General features: G+C 36.8%; 2 protein-coding genes across 3 annotated transcripts in view; both read right to left on the minus strand.

Moving 5' to 3' along the window:
• The window catches only part of LOC110834784 (xaa-Pro aminopeptidase 1), a 28,578-nt gene extending 15,294 nt beyond the window's left edge, over nucleotides 1-13,284 (minus strand). Inside the window, exon 1 of the mRNA XM_022074285.2 lies at nucleotides 13,104-13,284. Within this exon, the coding sequence (XP_021929977.2) occupies nucleotides 13,104-13,137 (34 nt within the window). The 5' untranslated portion in view covers nucleotides 13,138-13,284. The remainder of the gene's footprint in view (nucleotides 1-13,103) is intronic.
• Nucleotides 13,285-13,617: 333 nt separating this feature from the next.
• Nucleotides 13,618-22,680, minus strand: part of alpha-Man-Ia (alpha-Mannosidase class I a) — a 42,737-nt gene continuing 33,674 nt past the window's right edge. For both annotated transcript variants that reach the window (XM_022074287.2, XM_022074288.2), the window contains exon 9: nucleotides 13,618-22,375. The gene's annotated coding sequence lies outside the window, so the exon portion shown is untranslated. The remainder of the gene's footprint in view (nucleotides 22,376-22,680) is intronic.

Below are 22,680 nucleotides of genomic sequence, written 5' to 3' on the forward strand. Positions count from 1 at the left end.
TATAAAATGATGTTCATCGATGAAACTCGCCATGAAAGTTATACCAGCGCATGATCTTAGTGACAGCTGTTATTTATGTCTGTTCCAAATTGCCTTTCCTCAGCAGTATAACTAACTAACTAACTAGATGGCTTACCGAACCCGAAGGTTCATCACCGAATTAACCAAAGCCCTCCACCGGACCCTGTCCTGGGCCAACAAAATCCAGTTTCCTTCAACTCCTATCTCGGATAGATCCCGCCTGAGATTATCCTCCCATCTACGTCTAGGTCTCCCCAGCGGTCTCTTCCCTTCAGGTTTCCCAACCAGTACCCGGTGCACACCTCTTGTCCCATCCATGCGCGCTACATGTCCCGCCCATCTCACTCTTCTCGACTTAATCACCCTCACAATACTGGGGGAGCAGTACAGATTTTTAAGCTCGTCATTGTGCAGTTTTCTCCACGCCCCATCGTCTTCCCTCTTAGGCCCAAATATCCTCCTCAACACCCGATTCTCAAACACCTGCAATCTGTGTTCCTCCCTCTGAGTGAGAGACCATGTTTCGCACCCATACAAAACAACAGGCAAGATTATTGTTTTGTATACTTTAATTTTCAGGTTCTTAGAAATCAGACGGGAAGACAAAATATTTTGGACTGAGAAGTAGCAAGCATTTCCGGAATTTAGTCTCCTCCTAACTTCCTCACAAGTATCATTTTGATTTGTTATTGTTGTTCCCAAATATTTGAACTTTGTAACCCTTTCAAAGGATTTATTAGCTACCCTAAGATAATTTTGCCCGCCTGTCTTCTGATGACGAGATACTAACATGTACTTAGTTTTTTCTGAATTTACTTCCAGCCCCACTTGTCTACCAGCCTCTAGTAAAACTTCTGCGTTCCTCTTTATTGTATTTATATCGTCCCCCAATAAATTAACATCATCAGCATATGCCAATAGCTGATGTGTCCCGTTCAATTGCAAACCCTCCTGCCTACCTTGGACCTTCCTGATGGCGTATTCTAGCGCAAAGTTAAAGAGCAAGGGAGACAAAGCATCTCCTTGTTTTAGACCGTTCTTGATGAGGAATGTCTCAGATACATATTTACCTACTCGAATTTTGCTGCAGGTTTCATTTAAGCACATTTTTATTAGACCCACTAGCTTCTTTGGTATACCAAATTCAATAAGAATATTATATAGCACTTCTCTCTTCACAGAGTCATAGGCTTTTTTGAAATCTATAAATAACTGATGTACAGTCCCACCGAACTCCCATTTTTTCTCTAGTATCTGACGAATGCAAAAGATCTGATCAATCGTTGATCTGTTTCGTCTGAACCCACACTGATGATCCCCAATAGTTTCATTCGCATATGGGGTTAATCTTGCCAAAAGAATGTTGGATAGAATTTTGTATGAGGTTGATAGCAGCGATATTCCTCGGTAATTACCACACTCAGTCTTGTCCCCCTTCTTATAAATAGGAATAATTATGGATTCCTTCCATTGATGTGGCATCTCTTCCTTATCCCAAATTAACTGAATAAGCTTATGGATCCTCATATGCAACCCTTTGCCACCTGCTTTAATTAATTCGGCCGGAATCTGATCAATTCCTGGAGATTTATAACTTTTCAACTTCCCAATGGCTAGTTCCACTTCATCTAAGCTAGGTTCTGGCACCAACAGTTCAGCTGTATGCATTTTAATCTGTCTAATATCACCAGTATTATGAACATTTAAGAGCTCGCTAAAGAAATTTTTCCACCTATTCACAATTTTTATTGGATCTGCAAGCAAATTGCCACTATCATCCTTTACCAAATTAGTCTGGGGTTGATATCCTTTCTTAAAGTTATTAATGCCTCTGTACAGGTCTCTGATGTTTTTTTCCTTATTATTTGTCTCAAGTTCAGCAATTTTGCCCTTCAGGTATTCCCTTTTCTTAGTCCTAAAGGTTCTACTAGCCTCACGTCTCACGTTACATAGATTATCCGCATTTGTTTTGTTTGGGTTCTGCAACCATTGAAATTTTGTTTGCTTCCTTCGATCTATTAATTTTGAACATTCTTCATCAAACCACGGTTTATTTTGCTTTCTCCTGTAGTATCCTAGTTTCTCTTTTGCTGAAATTTTGATGCAGTTTCTGACATTTTCCCACTCCCTGTTGATGTCCACACTTTCATTATCCTCATTTGTCTCTAAAATTTGAAACCTATTCGAAATTTCAACTTGATATTGTTCCTTTGCCTCTCCCTCACTTAATTTTTTCAAATCAAATCTTTCTGTGTCAAAATTTTGTTTAGTTCGTCTACTTACTGAAAGCCGCTCCCTCACTTTTGCTACCACCAGATAATGATCAGTGTCGCAATCTGCTCCTCTGAATGATCTCACATCAATTACATTTGTCTGCCTTCTCTTATCTACTAAAACATGATCTATTTGATTGTGTGTTCTGCCATCTGGGGAAGTCCAAGTGTATTTATGAACATCACGGTGTGGAAATTTTGTACTTTTTACAATTAAATCTTTTGACGTAGCGAAGGTCACTGCTCTGACGCCATTATCATTACTAAGTGCATGGAGACTCTCGCTGCCTATTGTGGGTTTGAAGACATCCTCCCTCCCAATTTTTGCATTGAAATCTCCTAGCAGAATTTTCATGTGATACTTGCCAAATGTATCAAATACTGATTCCAATTCTTCATAAAAGCTATCCTTGATATCATCGCTTTTGTCTTCAGTTGGGGCATGAACATTAAGGACAATGATGTCGCACCAACGTCCTTCCAAAATTACGTAAGACAACCTGTCACTAACAAATTCTACTCTCTTAACTGCTGCCCTAATTCTGCTATGAACAAAAAAACCCGTCCCTAGCTGATGATTGTCATTCCCCTTTCCATAGAAAAATGTAAAATTGTCCACTGGGATCGTGCCCTCCCCCTCCCATCGCACTTCCTGCACTGCCACTAAGTCTAACTTATAATTCCCTACACACTGATTTCAGTGCCCCAGCCCTATAGAGGCTCCTAATGTTCCAGGTACCAAATCTCATGTCCTTTTTCAATTGCCGTGGTCGTGCCAAAGAGTCCGTCCTGATCCGAGGCTTGGTTGATTTTTTCGTAACACATATTTTTTTTAAAGGTGAAAGGTTGTTAGCCCTACACCCAACCCCCAACCTGGAGGACCAGGGTATCACTCTTAGTCTAGCGCATCTCCTTAGACCTGTCCGGCTTGGGTGACCCTACCATGAGCCGAAGCTCAGGCCGGCATAGCCCTAAGGGTCATTTGAGCACGCAAGCCTCCTCACCCGGCAGATTGCCTTCGACAAGGTGGTGATACCTTATGCACGACAAAATTACAATATAACGATAGCTAACAGGTTTTTAGAATTGAATATTTGGAATAACATTAACGAATCTAAATGTAATTACCAAGGAAGTTAAGAGCAGATTAAATTGAAGTAGCGCTTTGTGCCATTCAGTTATAAAACTTCTATCTTGCATCTCCTATCGGAAGAAGATACCTCTCGCCCTAATAGAACAACAAAGGTCATGAGTTTAGATTGTCTTCTGGGTTGTGACTTCTTGCCACTTTGAAGATCGTTATTAAGTTTTCGGAGGAAAGTACAACCTACATCACCCGTGATGATGAAGGCAGAATGTCCCTCTGAAACGTTCGCACAAAATCAATAAATCCGGTTCAGCAACCCAGATGGTGAACATCTATATTCGCATCGACGTGAAAATCTCAAATCTTACAAACAGTAACTTATTTTACTTTCAGTTTAAACTGTTCTATCCTTTTCTGCTGTAAATTTCCTGTGATACAGTGCAGCATCCCACGATAGTTTATTTCGTGGTTAGCGTTAAGTACGTGCGAGCGACAGTCAGCCCTTCCACTACGTTCACTTGGCAAAGATTCATATTATTGTACGAGTACATGGATGCGGACCGACGGGGCGGACCTCATGTGAAGACAACATAGATTTAATTCTGGTTTGAATCATCGCTTCGCGCTTACCAGGGGCTTTATTTTTAAACACGGACTATTCCTGGTTTATTTTGATATTGGTGGTTCTATAAAAGGGTTTGTAATTTACGATCAAGCATGTAGATCTCTCTTTCATCTTGACTTTCATGCCTTAGGATTCGTTACAGCAACGTTAACATTCTGCGAAACAAGATTTTTCAGTTAAGTCTTGCGTTTATTTTGTGGTACATATTCATTTAATAAAAAAAATAAAAGTGCTCTTACAAGGATAAACTCACGAAATTGATCAAAGTCTCAATCGACTAAAACAATGCATTACGGGAAGAAACTTATTTAACTCTGTTGTGTGAAACACATGTTATGTGGTGTTGAATGAAAGTGATAATTATCAGCGATCAGATCGTAAGGACGTAGGAGAATATTGTTGTGCAGTTACTTGAAAAAACACAAAAGAATCAGGAGCCTGCCCGTTCTCCGGATCTCTAAAATATAAAGCAGAAGTGTTAAGTAGGCTACTGTACCTGACTCTTACTCAGTCATTGCCGAATCCCGACAAGACTGCTAAATCTCGGTGTATTTATAAACAGTATAGCTGATGATCAAATGATTCATTCGGAAGCCACACTGACTTTTGGTTCCTTTCATATCTGACAGTTTAGTTTATGTAGTGCACGTCATGACAGAAAGAATTCCGGGGCAGGAAAATAAACTAGACTTGATGGTGGGCCTCATTCTGTCATCGTAAGGCACTCACAGAGAAGCCATCGTATTATAAAGTAGTGAAACCTAAAAATAGAGGTGTTTGGATTATTTCGTCTTCTGCTTCCTACTTTGTCCCAAAACTATGGACCACAAATAAACAATATTTGTTCATACAAAGTTAGAAAATTAAATGAAACACCGTTATAAGTTTTGACATTAGGCTTACACTTACACTTCTTCTCTGTGGTTACTTCTATGCTTCTGGATCAACAGGTCACAATTTTCCTGATTTCTACATAAAAAGCTGCTTTTCGGCTTGCCTTTAAACTGTTCTTAAGTCATTAAGTGAAACTTTGCCGTCAATAGCAAACTTCTTTTTGCTGAACCTAAAAGTGGCCTACATGCAACATTTTATTTAGGTCACTCATTGCTGGGCAAAAACACAACTGAATGGAGTTGGTAATGTCTCTTGTTGCAACAAGCGTATACATTACGATTACGTCCGAAGTCTGTGTGTAAAGTGCGCACAAATGTTTTAAACAAAGGCGTTTCAATGGACGGGTCTTCCAATTTGCAAATTCTCTCAAGCTTAGAAGGAAAATCAAATTCACATATTTGTTATGTACATTAATATTCTTTCTTAAAATGTAAGAATAAATTTCTGGCAGATGGTGACTTGACTGACAGCGGCATAGATAGGCCGACAATGACATAACCAGCTGAAAACAACTTAACTAATTATGTAAACAACAGGGTAAATTAGGATTTGAGGTTTTCACGGCGGTGAGTATGAAGATTTCTGTCTTCTGGGTTGTTGCGCCGTGTAGTCTGGTCGATGTTTACCAACGTTTCAGAGGTCATACTGCCTCCGTCATTAGGGCGATTCTTAGTATGAAGATTTCTGTCTTCTGGGTTGTTGCGCTGTGTAGTCTGGTCGATGTTTACCGACGTTTCAGAGGTCCTTGCTGCCTACATCATCAGGGCTCCAGTTATGACGCAGGAGACCAAACCCCGTTTCCCAAAAATCCTTTGTTTTTAAGGCTTTAACAAACTTCCCTTCGATCCATTTAGCGTGAACATCCGGAATCATTTGCGAGAACGGTGTCACTGGATCATGTTGGACCACACCCAGCTGTAAATAGCTCACCCCTTTTCGTCACGCAGTAAGGGTGGAGGAAGGAAATATGATTAAGTTTCTAAATTACAGAGTATCTATCCATCGGGATCTGTGTCACCGACACAGCACTGTGCTTCTGAAATACCAGTAAAATTGTTATGTCATAATGGAAATGAAGGAATGCCTTAAAGAAAGTTTAGGGATACACATAACTAACGCCGTGTAGTTCTTGAAACGTTGGTGGTAGCTTACTTGGTCAAGAAATTTCCCGCCTTTCGCGGAACCCTAAGATTCATTACCGCCTTCACAAACGCCCAGTACTGGATCCTACCGTTCGTCCGTTGAATCCTTTACACAACACAAATTATTTCTGAGATATCCTTTTTAATAATATTCCCCTCTCGAAGCTAACATCTCCCAAGTGGTCTCTTCTCTTCAGGCTTACAACTAATATTTTGTATGCATTTACTATCTCTCCCATACGTGCTACATGTCCCGCCCATCTCACTCTCCTTGATTTAATCACCCTAATATTAAATGAAGACTGCAAATTATGAAGCTCCTTATGATGTAATTTTCTCCGTCCTCCTCCTGCTTCCTGTTGTCCAGGTTATTTTCATTGCATTGTTAACACCCAAAGTTAGGACCTGGTTGTGTAAATTACGACCCTTTCAACAAATCAACACATGCGGCCTGCCATGAAGTGGGAGTCTTACTCGGTCATTAAGGCTATTCATTGGTGAGGTGGGACACGAAGAACCAGCCACATTAATATAATGATTGCCACTTTCTTTAATTTGTTACCTAGGAGGTACAGATTGTTCACAGGGATATTCTAATACGGAAAAAAGCAGCCTGTCAGCGTTAAAGTAAGAGCTCGTTGTTTTCCTATCTCAGCAATCCGCTTTGGGCACTACGTGACCCAACTAAGGCCTCATATGGTAAAGTGTACTTATAAGCCTTGGTATCTGCACCTTCCATGAAGACAACCGGCCCTCTGTGTGACATCCAAAGGTTTATTATTGTAGAAGTCCTAACGGCGGTGGAGATGTTTATTGTGGTCTTCGGGTTGTGATCCATCATAGTCTTGTAGGTGATTACCAGCGTTTCAGAGGAACCTATAGCCTCCATCTTCATTGTTCAAGACTTTACATTCCAACTAAATGTTAATCACATAAGGACAACAAGGAGTCACATATAATCAGAAAATAATTAACTCATATTTTGCGAAACTTACTGGAAATGTCATATTTTGACATTATTTTACAAGTAAATTAGATTCCAGTCGATATAATTGTAGGTATCCCAACAATTAAAAGACCGAAGTTCATAATAACACATGTTTTCTTCCTGATATTAATATATGCGTATATAATTTCTTTAGGCAGAGACTGACGCCAGTTCTTTTAAACTTTTACAGTAATCTGTGTAAATAATACATCTGCAAGCCGCGTGGGTTACGTAATACGAGTGCAGGACAGCCCCACAAGAAACTCATTCATAATCCATAATGTGAAACACAGATGTATGTGGCTGAAGTGCTATCTTCTTACGTAGTTTAATCTATAAACATGCCGCCTTGTTCAGTTCCTTTTTTTAGCTCAATGTCCCATTCGTCTTATGGAAGGCTAATTGAATCACTGACAGATATCAGGGCGACCAAGGCTAGCGCGATACGCTCTGATTATAGAACAGGGTGCTTAAAATATTTGGGACGAGGAGATAGGAAAAAACGAGAAGACGTATAAAACAGTGTAATAATTGCTTCATAATTTGCACCCATGACTAAATATTATCAAAATAACGCGTTTGATTCACATTCCGCAAGCACCAGGTCGGAAGCCTACCAATTTGACTGATTGTTTTTCTTGTTTATCACGGAAATACAAAGATAATACAGTCCTTTCGCATATCACTCACAATCATCTACAATCATATCAAAGCATTTCAAGCGACGCTGCTACAGAACCTATAGAGTTGATACAGAGTCGTGAAAAAAGGATAACCAAAGAAGAAGGAAAATGTCTCCGTATCGGCGTACGCAGTTGAGTGACGAGGTAGAAATTATCTTTTTTGCAAATCTGACTGATGGACATTGCGATGCTATCTTAAGAACACCAGTTCGTAGCCAACTCCATTACAAAAAGTCGTTCTGTACATTACAACGAGCTTTCGACGCCTGTAAACTACACGGTGTTCATCTTCAGAATTCCATATTTCATAAAGTGACGTATTAAATTGTTATTGATTTGGCTAACTCAGAACACAGTCCAATGGCGGGTCCTTACGAACACGTCAACTAATTTTTACTTTCAATAAAACGCAGGACATTTATTCACCGGGAAAGCTACTACAAGCTTCTCAAGAAGGTCTCTGCGCCACGAAATTAGTTTACCAGACATTATATACTAACTTATAATTAGAGGTTGTTGCATATCTAAAAGACCCATATTCTGCATTTGGATTGTTTTATTGTTAGATATTAGCTTTAGTTACAGAGTAGAAGTCTTCTAATGTGACAGGTGCAATCAAACAACAACATTCCAGAGTTAGTTGGTGAGTTCGATAAACAATTAAGTTACTACTACACCACGGAGTACTTAAAAACTGTAATATTACCCCTAACGTTTACTAAATTCTCAGGTGTTCTCTCCTGTACTTGAAACCAGCCCACAATTAAAGCGAGTAAAGACGTGGATATGAATCAAAGGCTATAATAAACAGGTTCATCAGCTGGCTTATGTTCAAAGGAGTCACCAAGTCTTGAATTCTGTTTGGCCTGCGTCATTCTCTTTAGTAGAATTTTAGGCTAGCTTTCTGCTTACGAAGGTATAAGCGGTGCCTTCTTTAAACGAATTTTCTGAACACATATCTAAAATGAAACAGCTTAGGACAATCTACACTAGGCTTCTTTTCTTCCAAACGGAAGATAATATTTTGCTCAAAATATATTAGACATAACATAGTGTAGTGTTTATAAAAATAGACTAGGGCAATGTTCTTTCTAAACAGAATTGGCTGTCGAAAGTTTTTAACCGTAAGCACGTCTTAAACTTGGAAAAACATCCATAAGTTTGTCTGTGTCCAGGATTTGCCATAATGACTTAAAAATCTGAAGAAATATACAGGCTTATTTTTTCTATTTATAGTGTTAAAATTCTCACGTCTTTTTTCATATATAAAATAGGTTATATTGAGTAATTACCCACATTTACGAAACGGGAAGTATCTCAAAGAGGAAATTATTATAATTCCTTAAAACCCGTATTAGACAGGATTAGTCATGCTTAATTACACGTCATAAATTTCCCGGATCTCTTGATTAATCTTACATAAAACCGATATAGAAGTAAATGACAATGTTTTTCTGGGTTTTGGGTCGTATAGACTCATTGGTATATGCCAACGTTTCGGAGATATACACCGTCTCCAGGGCCGAAGTGGCGATACTGGGAAGTGGAGGGATTTACATCTCTGGCGTCTATCGGCGCCAAAACCCAGAAAAGCAACATAATTATCCCTTAACACCGTGAAATCCCGATAAACAAGTAGTTCTGTGCCAATTTTTGTTGTTGATTAGGCATACTAATAATGAAGAACTTAAGTAAATTAATGACATCACGATGTACATACAATCCTTCATGAGATGCTAATAGTCGCTCAGCTGATCAAAAAGTTATGAACCCCGAAATTCATTACCATGTTCACAGAAGCCCGCCAGAGGTTCCTATCCTGAACCAAACAATTCCAGTCCACGACTTTAAATCTATTTCTTACAGTATCACTTTAATATTATCATTCCACCCTCGTCTAGATCTCCAAAGTGGTCTCTTTCGTTCATACTGTCAGATAATTTATCACGCATTTCCCACCTCCATTTTGTTATTATGATGTTGCAAGGTATTTGCACACGAGCCAGCGTCAAATCGTATCACTGAAGTGACGTATACTTAAAACCACTCATCATCTGAACAATTTTATCGTGGCTAATTTCCGAATAAAACAACGAAATATAACAACCAGCAAATTGCAGAAGGATTTTGAGCAATCACATTCGGTTCGATACGGAGGTAAACGGGGAAGGTCAGTATAAATGTTAAAACTGATTTTGTCTGTCAACCACTTTCGGGGTGTCCTGTACCTCCTATTAGCTAATTAGCCAGCACAAACCGAAGGTTCAACACCGTTAATAGATCTGCCGACCAAGCTGAGTCTCTTCAATTTACCTCCCAACCTCACAACCTACGAGTTAAGAGCAATCTTAATGTTGTCCTCCCATCTCCTCATCCTCGGTGTTTCAAATGAAATTTCTCAACATATTTCCCACCCAAATTCTGTATTTATTCTTGTCTGTTCTAGCCCAGACACATGCCTAGTCCATCTAACCTCCTAGATTTCAATCCATTAAACAATATTCGGTGGTTAAACTGGGTAATAAATCAAGAATTATCTCATTACTTTCTCGCACAGTCTATGGCGAAGCTAGACGTTGTTGGAAGATGCCGCAAGTAGCTAAGGTTGGCGGCTACCCGGATTTATAGAGGACAAGAAGCTGAACACTTTGCAGTCTCAACTAAAATAATCGCGGGCCCCGCGAAGTGACAGTGGCAGTTCTGTGCGTGCATCTGTTTCTTCTCTAATTTCAAGTGCGTACAGTAACAACGCAGTCTTCTTGGCTACACGGTGTTTCAAAACAAACATGATACCCCAACGAAATATGGAGTGTAGTAATGAAAAGGAACACAATTTAATAATGAGAAGTATGTAAGAGTTTCATATTAATATATTTTATAGTTTTTAGCCCACAATACATAATTAAAATGCATCAACATTTACAATACTACACTTTTTATTCTAAAGACATTAGGTTTGAGACCAGTCAGACTGGCTGGTCTGTCTGCTAGCGGATTTTATCGACCAAGACATAGGTTAATGTTAAGGCAGGATATCAACGTACCAGTAGACCAATAATGAAGCTAAACCCTGGGTGTAATAATTGTGATCGGAGCTTCTTTGTGTTTGTGGGCAGCCTATTTTTACAGTATAATTTTACATTTTCTTATTATCTATGATTGACAAAACTGATCTTATGGGCTTATATAGCATTATTTGGCGGATTTTGGTTGCCCATTTACAAACGTTAACTCCATCTAACCACCCCAACCGACTAAAAAATGCCCCATAACGAGACGTCAAAGACAGTCAAGTCAGCTGACATTGGCGGTCATAAGGATTGTGCCATGATAGCAAAACCATTTGCCACAGAGTATTTTAATGCGATAAATGCAAAGAACTTGGGAATATATTGTACAGGCCTTATTTCGTATTCAATGCACGTTTCAGGATTGTAGTTTAAATAAACGCCACGCAGATAATGTTTGGCGTTATTTTGCACAGACTGCCAGTAGTGGAAAAAGGAGCATTATCTAAATGGTTGCTGTACTACTGAAGCGTCTTCGCACATCAGGCTTTAATTCGCGATATAGCTCTTCAGATTGTGATCCATAATTTACAGCACGCTGCGCCTTTGATCTTGGTTAGGGAATATGACGTAAGGTTTCGTAAATAAATAATTAACCTGCAACCTTTCTTCTTCAGCAGAATATCACGTCCCCGTTAAAGCGGTTGCTTGCAGATTTTTTAATTGAGCGTCTCATGGGATTGTCTCTGTCTTCGCGGTAAGGCATGCAACATTCTCAGCTTTTTTGATTGATGTCAGCTGGAGATACACTAAGACATCTGTTTACAGTCACGACATCAAATGATTAAACATGCGAAAGTCATTATGTTGCTGAAACAGTGACGTACTGGGCTTTCTTTTACGGTCAGATCTTAGTCATTAATTATTAATTGGGGCGAGCCGTTCATATTTCTTCTTTTCATTACAATTTCATTATACATCTTACACGTGGTAGACAGGCAGAAAAGGCGTAATATATTGTCTTAATTCGATCGTACTCAACAACAAAACTATGCACCTAGGAGTCTTCATGTACCAGGAGAGTTTAATAAAAACCATCAATATACTATGCACAGTAAAACTATGCGTTTTATTGCAGTTTAATACAAAATTGTCATCTATTATATGCGTCCGTAGACCTGAAGTAGACGCGCGCCCCAGAATTGTCGAGACAGAGCGACAAACCTATTGTTGTGAACAATGTTTCCACCGTCTCATTAAATAAAAACTATAGAAAAGATGTTCAAAATAAAGGTAGCAGATCCTGGTAACAGCCTATGTATGTCATTTTCCAACGTTTGTTCAATGACCACATTTTAAACATGGCTGAAGATGGAGGCAGTATGTTCTTCCTAAATACTATCTACCTACAACACCGCCAGGCGTTACAACCCGGAAGACATCAGCATTCCCTGTCTTGTCTATGTATTTTTGTGGGCGTGGCATGTTTTCGATCTCGATTCTTTCAGTCGCAGTCCGCAGTATCGACCATCGCACTCTCTCCTTAGTTTTGATTTGCCGATTCCGCTATGGGCAAATTCCCATTCGAGTATCCTAACCACACAAAAACATGCTTAATAGATGAAATTAACACACCGGTTTTGACTGCTGCTTGGCATTCAAGTCGGTAATTATTTAAAATGCCAGCTGTTGAAGGCGTACGGCTGAAGAACGTGGTTCGAACTTTTCAACTCACTGTACGCCGGGTCTGCATTATCAGACACAGAATATCTGAGTTTTCAGTAAATTATCAATAATTTCAAGCACAATCTCTCTCCACACAAATGCCCGAATTTGCCTGTTTTGTTGTCATTAAATCGGAATTGGGTAAATAGTTTCGTATAGTCCTAAGTTTCTGTTTAAAGAGGCCTGGAAATGTGCAATATTTTCTTATGGATATTAAGACTTTGAAATATCTTAATAACATATCTGCAATAGCATTTCAGATATCTATATTGGTCCCAATGTAATCTGTTTTCGCATAGACTTGACTAAAGCTGTTTCAAATTTGAAATTATTCTGCGTCAATAGCGAAATAAATTAGGGACAACAGACGGGAAAGAATTACAACGAACACGCGGAAAGCCCCAATTCAACTACGTCCTGCTATTTATTTTACGGAGGCTGGTCAAGTCTCGAAAAAGTTCAACTGTAGTACAGTCTCGGCAACAGAAGAGATGCCACTGCCTAATAACACAATGTTCCGTAATTAATGTAGAATATCAAGTGCATGGTACAGAACACTAACTAGCAAACTTCTGCTCTTTATTAACACACGGAAAATAGAAACATTAATGTTCTTAATTCAACGAAGTTGATTTAAGATCTGAAAAAAATACTAACCTGAAAAACATATAGACACATAACTTGTTTCCATTTTGGAGGCTCACGGTGCACAGCACTGCAACACACACTACTGTAACAAGATCTATTCGGCACCAACCAAAGCAAGCGACTGTCAGCGTACGAAACAATTTCAGTCTGCGCGCCGTCCAAAGGTGAACTATTCTGAACTCCTGATCGTCATAGAATAAGCTATACTGGAATGCAACTGCTCTCTGCCGAGATGCGTTCAGTAACTTACCTCCTCAATTCTTTTTCCCTGAAAACGGGGGAAATTGTTTACCATTTGGTTCCAGTGTTGCCTGCAGCGAAAATTATAAACGTTAGAACTTAGCATCCAAATTATAAATCGAACAGCCAAATTAGTGTAATATATATACTGGTATTATATAAAAGCAATTCACAGCTCAAGGCAACCTGTCATCTTCAAAATGTTAGACATTGGCCCACCTGCTTAAATATTACTACATAACTCAAATTTACCCCATCTACTAAAAAACAGAAATAACAGCAGTCATCTTTGCAAAGTTTATTCCATGGTTCAAGAAGAAGGATTACTAAACATAAAAGTTATAACTCTTCATTCTTTTATAAACAACAACCCACAGTGGGCTAGTCTTACATACTGTTTAAAAAAATGTCTGAATGTCAGACACTGTCAAGTTAATTTATATATATAAATGTATATATACTTATAAGCTACATGACCCATTTACATCTTACACAATAATTACATTTTTAAATATTATAATATCTCTTTGTTCAAGGATTACACAACAGCAATAAAGGAACTGACATAGAAATCTTAAGAAATTCCATTATTTTTCATTTCATCTCATTAAAATCATTTTAGATTTCTGGAAAATTAGAAAAACCCCATGCCTCAAAACCAAGATACCAGTTTGTTTCAAATATTTACACTCAGGTTTCTTACGACAAACTTCTTTTTGTCCTTTTTTGTCCAAAGTCTTCTAGTTACGTATCACACAAATGAATAATTAAAAATTCTAAGAGCTCTGAAGAATGAGACCCTAACATTACACCGTTTTACATCTTCCCAAAAGATAGCATAACAATTTGATTAGATAAGCTTGCACAGTATTCAAATACAACTTTCATCTTTCTCAAGTATAACATTTAATCTGAATGGAATGAACATTACAAAAAATATCCCACATTCCAAGAACATTGCACAAAGCAAAGTGATTTAGAAATGTTTGTAGACATTGTCACAAAGTGGACTATTTGTTACTCTCATTTTCCGAATACCATACAATGCTAATTATAAACAAACATGGACATAGTAGACCTTAAAGCAGTGGTCCCCAACGTGGTGTCCGCCAAGGCTTTTTTGGCTGCCCGCGTTGTTAAGGAAAGAATAATGAAGGCTGTTCATCCACAAACATTACAAAATCAAAGCGCAGATCTCGACTTACTGACGCTCATCTTGACAATTGTTTGCGAGCATCATCATCATCCTACACTCCCAAATTTGAAAAACTGGCCAATGAAATGCAGCGCCAAACATCACACTAACTTCCCACTTGAGTAATAATAATTGTACTTATAAAACTACGTATTTTTGATTGCATGGTTTCTTGTATCATTAAACGCCGTGCTGTTTTGTGTATTATTTGGTGTCCATATCTTATTTGTCCAGAGAAAAGAAAATTTGGCTTTGTCAATTGGTTGGTGCCCGCCACGATCTCATAAACTCTGAAATGTGCCTGTAGGCATAAAAAGGTTGGGGACCACTGCCTTAAAGTATTAGTCAAGCCAAATCATCATCATACTCCCAAGTTGATAATAAGCTCCTTCAAGCACACAATGTCCTGCCACCTAACGCTCACATAAATTACTCACAACCACACACACACAAGGAGGAGAAGACACAAAGTCAGCGTTTAGAAAACTCCAAGCACAAAGCAGATACACATATAAATTTATTAATAGTCCATATAGTTTTCCTTGTTTCATTTTAGCAAAAATAATAATTAACAGTGGCAGGAAACAATACTTTGTAAGGAATATGGTATATTTAATATACTGATCTAAAATTTGCACAGTTCAAATTTAGCAAGCCCAAAGTGTTCCCAAATACAAAATACACACAACAGTCAAGAGTCATTACAAACATAAAAAAAACTGACATATATCTGAATAACAGGGTGCAAATAAACTCCCTTGTGACCAAGAGTTTGAGCACAATTTAAATCTAAGTAGTATACTTCAAAACGGTATGGAACTATACAGGATATAAAGGGTAGCATGGTACAAATAATGACTGAATTTGAAGACAATGACAGGATCTTCAAGTATATTATACTGAAAGAGTTTTTGGGTTCAGCAAAACAATAATACAATTACCAACAGTCTCAAATTTATTGGAAACTTTCCCTACCCACTGACTGATTCAAAAACTTGTTTTGTTCTGGTTATTGATAAATACCTGTCCTAGTATTCGTCTAATTTTAATAGAGGTTTAAGCACATTCTTCAGTTCAACGCCTCTATAAGCCATATGAATTAAACACAAGACATCTGGTAAACTGAACGTTTCAAATGAAAATTATGTTAGGTAAGGAAGAAACAGTGTGAACTTCCCTGTACTATGAAACCTGTTACTGCTGAACTACTTGTAAACTAATTTATTGTAGATTTATTTAAAATGATGAAATGCAGTATGTGGTGATTGCTAATTCAAGAGATCATTTTGAAGTCTTCTCTCAATCTGTTATAATATCTTACAGAGAAACAGTAGGATAATTTATGTAACCCTTACATTTGAAAAACTGAATCAACAAATAGATGGACTAATAGAATACATAATTTAAGGTAACATACAACAGCCTGATATTCTTCTGAATATTTGTTAATAATTTTCTTTTGTAAAGGCTCCTAGCATGATCATCAGGGGAAAGATCAAAAAGGATTTGTGTGGTTGTACAATAAACTTTGTTTCAATGTCACTTGTCATTATTTTCTATCCATAAAAGTAGAAGATGAAAATGTAACAGAAAGCAAAAATGTTTGGCAAAGTCCTAAAAGGTGTGACAATTTCTTACACCTTAATTACAACTCATTTTTACCATAAAAATCTATTCAGCTTTAATTAATTTACCTTCTACTACTTCTCTTTATATATAAATAAATTTCTGAAGCAGCATGTTCACTCTTTCTATTCTGGGTATTTTAAATTCTACAGCACAAATCTCAAAACTCAAAGAACAGCGACATCTCGGTACTGACACACCTGATTTACAAACTGTTCCATTTGCTGACACACAAATACACATACACTCCATTCAATATCATTTTAAACATCTGTATATTATAAATAAAATAAAGAGCCAGCTCATTAAAATTATGTTGAATAGATAAAATGAACAATTCGTAACCATAAGCCATATCACACAAGAATATGAGATTTAAGATGGTCTTCTTGATTATGATGCTGCACAGTCTTGTAACCGGTTATGAACACTTCAGAGGAACGTTACCATGTCCATCTTCAGTGTCAGTTTTCACCACAAAAATTGCAGTGACAATGTTCCTATAAAACATCGGTAACCAACCACCTAGAAGACCACGTTGTCATACCCCAGAAGACCACAATTGACATCACATAAGATGCTCTAATTACAATGATAAAGCTGAAAACGTTTACATATGACACACCCTACAGCTGTTTCTTCATTTCAACTTTATCAGCTACTGCCTGTTTATTAAGATAAATTTCTTGTTATCCTTTCATCAGCATCTACACAGGATCCAGTTCTGATTAACAATGTGTCTCCTTTCCTAAATCGACCTAAATAAAATTAATATCAACAATTGTATACCTTCAAAATTTTGTAACATAGTTTTATATTAATGAAATGAGAAACCAATAAATGCATTGTATACCAGTTATTAAATTATGACTTCAAAGGTCTCTGCTTTATGGCAAGGATCCATACAGATATGGCAGTTGGGCTGCATAAATGACAAGTGGGGTTCAATTCTCAGCAGATGACACGATAAATCTTCATTTCTACATTGTATTTTCGACCCATACTGGCTCCTACCCAGCAGTTGGGAGTGAGGGTGGTTTACTCTCACTAGTGTTAATTTAACTGGAGCATCAAGTTGGCTACTCACCTTACAAGGCCAAAAATGAACAGATCTTTACCTCCACAGTTCCAATGCACCTTCATGGAATGTGTCTAAAGAAAAATTCAGCACAACACACAGAAATTATAATAGCATTTACTAATATATACGAGGCCCATCTGTAATCTTATACCGATAACAGGTTCATTTTAATTAACTCCATGGAGTAACACCCAATTGTGAAGCTGATAGTTATTCATCTGATCAAGAAATTCCCTCCTTTTTATGGAAACCTAATATTCATTAGTGTTCACAAGAGCCCATCTATGGACCTTATCCTGAGTCAAACCAATGTCCTCTGCATTGTAATGCCATGTGGACTTGGTGGGTACCAATGTTTCCCAAGAACATAATGTTTCCAACTTCAGAGTTCTTGTCAATAAGTAATAAAGCTAAAATATAACATTACGAAGACATAATTGCTGTTAAACAAATAATGTCAATATGAAATCAAAACAGGATATTATAGTGAGGATACTTAGTACACTTCAGTTTCACAGCTCACTTTACTCCCTATAAATGCAAATTTGAATTTTGTCTGTAATGTTCATCAGTTATATCACAACCTATTCTCAAACCTTGAGTGTAACATGTTTGTTTCTTACTTGGGAGGAAAGCAGCCATATTTGGTGTATAATATGATACCATTCTGAATCTGAATACAGGGGAAAGAAGAATGTGAGAATTCTGGCAAAGTTAGCAAACCTTGAATCAGGTAAAACAAAACAATCTGCTGAGAAAAAAACCTCCATTACAAATCCTTCCAAATATGTATGCACCTATAAAATTGCCCACTATGATGAGAAGGGTTCTGCATCTTTAACAAAAGAATGATTTCCACAACATAAAGATATAGTTGCAGTCTATCGTTATCATACTAAACATGTTTTTACTACATTTTTAAGGGAAAAATTCTGGATCCAATACAAACTAAAAACCGTACGTAAAATATTCTTTACACTATTGTACCAAAGAAAATAAATTGGATGAAGCTTATATCTTTTTCGGAATATCCAAATATAAACAGATTCAATTTCCAAAATGTGCTACTTTGATATCATTGTAATATCAGATTTTGCAGTGTAAATTCAATATATACAGAATATCTCAAAAGCAGGGCCTTGTGGTTTACCAATGTAACAGTCAGATTATGTCTTGGATTTGTACCATAAAAGATGTTTTCTCTAAAATTCATGTACTGATTCACACCAACCATTTTCATAAGCATTTCAGCAGCATGGATATGACTACTAATGTTAGGAACACACATGCTATTCTGTGATGAATATTACCCTCATTATACCATAACATTTATACACCATCACTCGTGGAACTTGAATATCAAAATAATTACAAAATATCTCATAACAAAAGTAAGGCTCAAAAACATTACCAGTATTGGACCACTTATGTCAAAGAATAAAAAGTAAACCATTAAAATAATATGTTTGTACACCAACATCTCCTTATCCCTTTAGTTTTGACACCCCACTCTTGTGCAATCAGTATAATTATTATTATTATTATTTATTATTGACTGCAAATGGGTTTATACCCGGTGGCAGTGAGGGAACTAAAGTAAAAAAACTGGAATTTTATTATTTAAATGAATCTCTCTTCTTCTGACCATACATGATATAATTACTTATAAATCCTGTGAAACACTCTTCACACAACATTGTAGCTGTTTACTCTTTAGAGAACCTCTGGCAATGCTAACAGAAATCTATACAATAATTTATAGTGCTTAGTATTATATGTAGGGTTTAAGAATGAGGAAATACTAAGCATATCTCAAGATAAATTATACCTAACATTATACAGTTACAATTTAATTCTACTGAAACACCCTTCTAGAGCAGTTATGGGAAACACAATATGCAAGTGAATATTCATGACAGCTTTCTGGGTGACAGTCAAACCCTGTTACTCCAGAAGCATACTTTATATTGTAAATATCATAAAATATGTATTGTTCACATTCTAAAAAACAGTTGACAATACACACACAGTTTAAAATGTCAAAATAAAAGATAGATGATAATTTTGTGATGTATAACAAAATACATGCTACAACACAAGAAAAACCACATAATTATCATTTGCAATAATATGTATATAAAAACTTTATGCTTAGTGCTTGCTAGTATCACAGGCTACAAAATAATCATATGACATTTGAGGTTCTTACAATGGTGAAGATATCGATATTGGTATTCTGGGTTGAAACACAGTGTGGACATGTAGGCAGATATCAGCATTCCTTCTGCTGACATTTTTTAACTATTCACCTCTCAAAAAATCCACTTAAGCTCTGAAGACGGAGACAGTATGTTTTTCCAAAATGCTAGTATCGACCTGCAAGTCCACATGGCATTATAACCCAGAAGACCAACATCAACATTTAAAACATTTGTAACAAATAACTTACCTACATTTCTACACAACAGTTCTTTCATTATTTGAATATAAACAAGCAAAAAAAATGACTGGTAAGAGTATCATCACCTGTTGCTACAAACTGGTTACCCATCCTTGCTCTAGACAAAATGATCATAATAAAACCAATGTTATTTGAATTCCATGTCATCCCAAATACTTGATAAACAGTTCAAAATAAAATTGAAATTAACAGAAGACAGACAAGATTAAATGCAAGGAGGTTGTAAAGAATTGCAGCTCTGTCAGAAAATATGTTTGATCTCTTAAAGGACAAAAAAGTGTTACTAAAACAACATGTTAAAAATCACATGGTATGACAAAATTTTCTTTTGTTCAAGCCTAATGATGATCAACATAATACCAAACCTCTGAAAGACGTTCACATTACTGGTTCTAGAAGAGAATAAAACAAAACTTACAACAAAATATCATCTTCTATATCTGAGTATGCTCAGTGAGTAAATGATTTCTCATTTACCACCAATTACAATGCTTGCAACCTTCACAAACCTTACTGTATCTAAACTAGGTTTAAGGAACTTCAGTATGGTTCTTGCAAGTAAAAGAAGCTTCATGCGCTACTGCACTGTTCTGTGGGCACTTCTATACAACCTCCTTCATAATAAGGCTAGCTTTCATTCAAGCAGACTGTAACCACTGATTCTATATTTTCACCTTTCCTCCTCCAAAATCACTAATATGCAAAAAGAACCAGGCTTTGTACAGTCTTTAGATATGAATATTCATAATTCCTACATGGTATAATCTATCATTTCTGCCATCTGAGAGAAGTTGCACATAGCAATAAAAAATGGGAGATACAAGAATGAAATATCAGTCTAATTGATGTTGACAATCTCAGTCAATTTACTGAACTTGGGACCACAAGGGTTAACACAAGTTATCTGATGACTTTACACATTTTATGCCATCACACAGCATTGTTCAATAATAGATGAAAGGCTTAAAATAAATAAATACCCACAAAATTCAACAATCAACAATGTAAGCATACGTTTCTATAATGATGGTAATAACAGATCAAGTTTCAAGAGACAAGAAAGCAATATTTCACCTTAATCATGTGGGAAAAGGCAATTTAAACCCCAAAGCTATGGAGCTGCAGGCTGGACTTGAACTGCATGGTTAGCAGATTAGCATATAAAGCTGGAATGCATTTGAGATGCAAAGTATGGAAAATAAAGGTTAACAACAGACCAGTCTCAAAAAATGAACACTTACTAATGGGCCTGTAATAACGTCCCATATAAATCAGTTATTACACAAGAAGAAACTTGCTACCTCTGTTTTTCTTCAGTGAACACCAAATAAAAATATGAGGTCTGAGGTTGTCACAGAGAACTGTTCAGGTGTTCACCAACATTTCAGAGAAACAGATTGCCTTAATTGTTAAGGTACAAATTACCAAGCTTACTGGAGCAACATTTCACCTCCATCTATTCAGGGTAAATAATCCTGTCACGACCCAAAAGACCAAAATAGAAAATAAAGAGAAAGTTCCTGAATTTTCATTCAAAGCCCTATTTGGGCTATAAAATGTTAAGTAAGATATGATTGCATGGAGTTACAATAAGAAACCACCAAGAAAGCCTTCATTCCCTGGCCACAATTTCTTACATTTTTTTTAACTTTCTATAATGAAATCATAATACTGCCAGTTATGGGAAGTACGTGAATTCAGTGAAACTGACACAACAGGTCAAACAATCATGATTATACTGCTTTCTCCTAGGGATGCTATTAAAACTACAAACAGCAAAGATAAAATCAAAACATATACTTGTGCTACATGCACATAGCACACTGTAATATTTTTCTTATTGTCATCTTTATAAATATCATGAATTTCAACTATCAAATCTGGCAACTGGTTCACTAATTAACTATCCATATTTATTTCAATGTACTTCTTATATGTCAAACTCCGTCTCTGTTATTACCAACATATTCACTACTCTTCGTGCATTTCATTACATTAAGTGCCAAATCATCTCAATGTGCCAAATATAAGAGACTCAAAATCTCAAACTACTGAAAGTGAGGCAGGTAATCCATATTTTGCTGCTGCAACACAGATAAAAACATCCGTTTCATGAACCATTCAGGCAATGGAAAAATGTTTTCTATACAGAGGAATGAAATGCTCCTGTACTTCCCTACTTCCTCAAAATTCCAACTGTTATACAAATTAAAACACCTGAGGTTAAGCAACAGTTCTGGGGATGAAAGGAAGTTAAAGAGGTTAAGAAACACTCCTTTTGTCAGGTTGTGGCAGGTTTCCATGAAGTATAATCTACAGTCACAGTTCATTTATAATTATTTCTCATCGCACTTGAGCAAAATCGTCAATTTAGTTCCTGCACCAACATTCTCCAAGATCGCATCTATCTGCACAGAAGAAAAACCCAACTATCTCACAATGTGAAAAATGGCATCCATCCTCAGTCTTTCATTCTTCAGGCATTCACGACACTGTTCTCTTTTCTTACCTGTCCATTAATTCATATTATTCAACACTGACTTACACCAACACATGATTCAGCCTCATATCTTGCAGAACTGCTCCCTCTTGATACTGGTTTTGTTCATAAAATTTATCACTACAGTAACTTCATTCGTCTGCATTAAATTTACAGCATTCTGGTTTAACAATATCACCTGAAACAAAAATATATTACATGAATTAAAGTTTTTTGTAACATTCAAACCACAATTTGTGAAGGCACATTATCAATATTTCTATGTACAGTTTGTTACCACTAGTAAACAAAGAGTTCAGGCAGAATTCACAAAGCATGTATTCTTATGCCACAGATTTAACGTACCAAGTGTCGGTAATTTTATAAGAGGTAATGTATGTTTTAAACCAACAACAGAATGTGCTAGTTCATCTTTTTATGTGCTGGGTCTGTGTGTAATGGTTGTAGCACTAAAATCTACCTGAGTGCATCTTATCGAAAAGA

This window comes from Zootermopsis nevadensis, unplaced genomic scaffold (genome assembly GCF_977971745.1).
Source record: "Zootermopsis nevadensis isolate Lab colony 2312 unplaced genomic scaffold, Znev_1.0 Znev_ptg000028l, whole genome shotgun sequence".
Lineage (NCBI taxonomy): Eukaryota > Metazoa > Arthropoda > Insecta > Blattodea > Termopsidae > Zootermopsis > Zootermopsis nevadensis.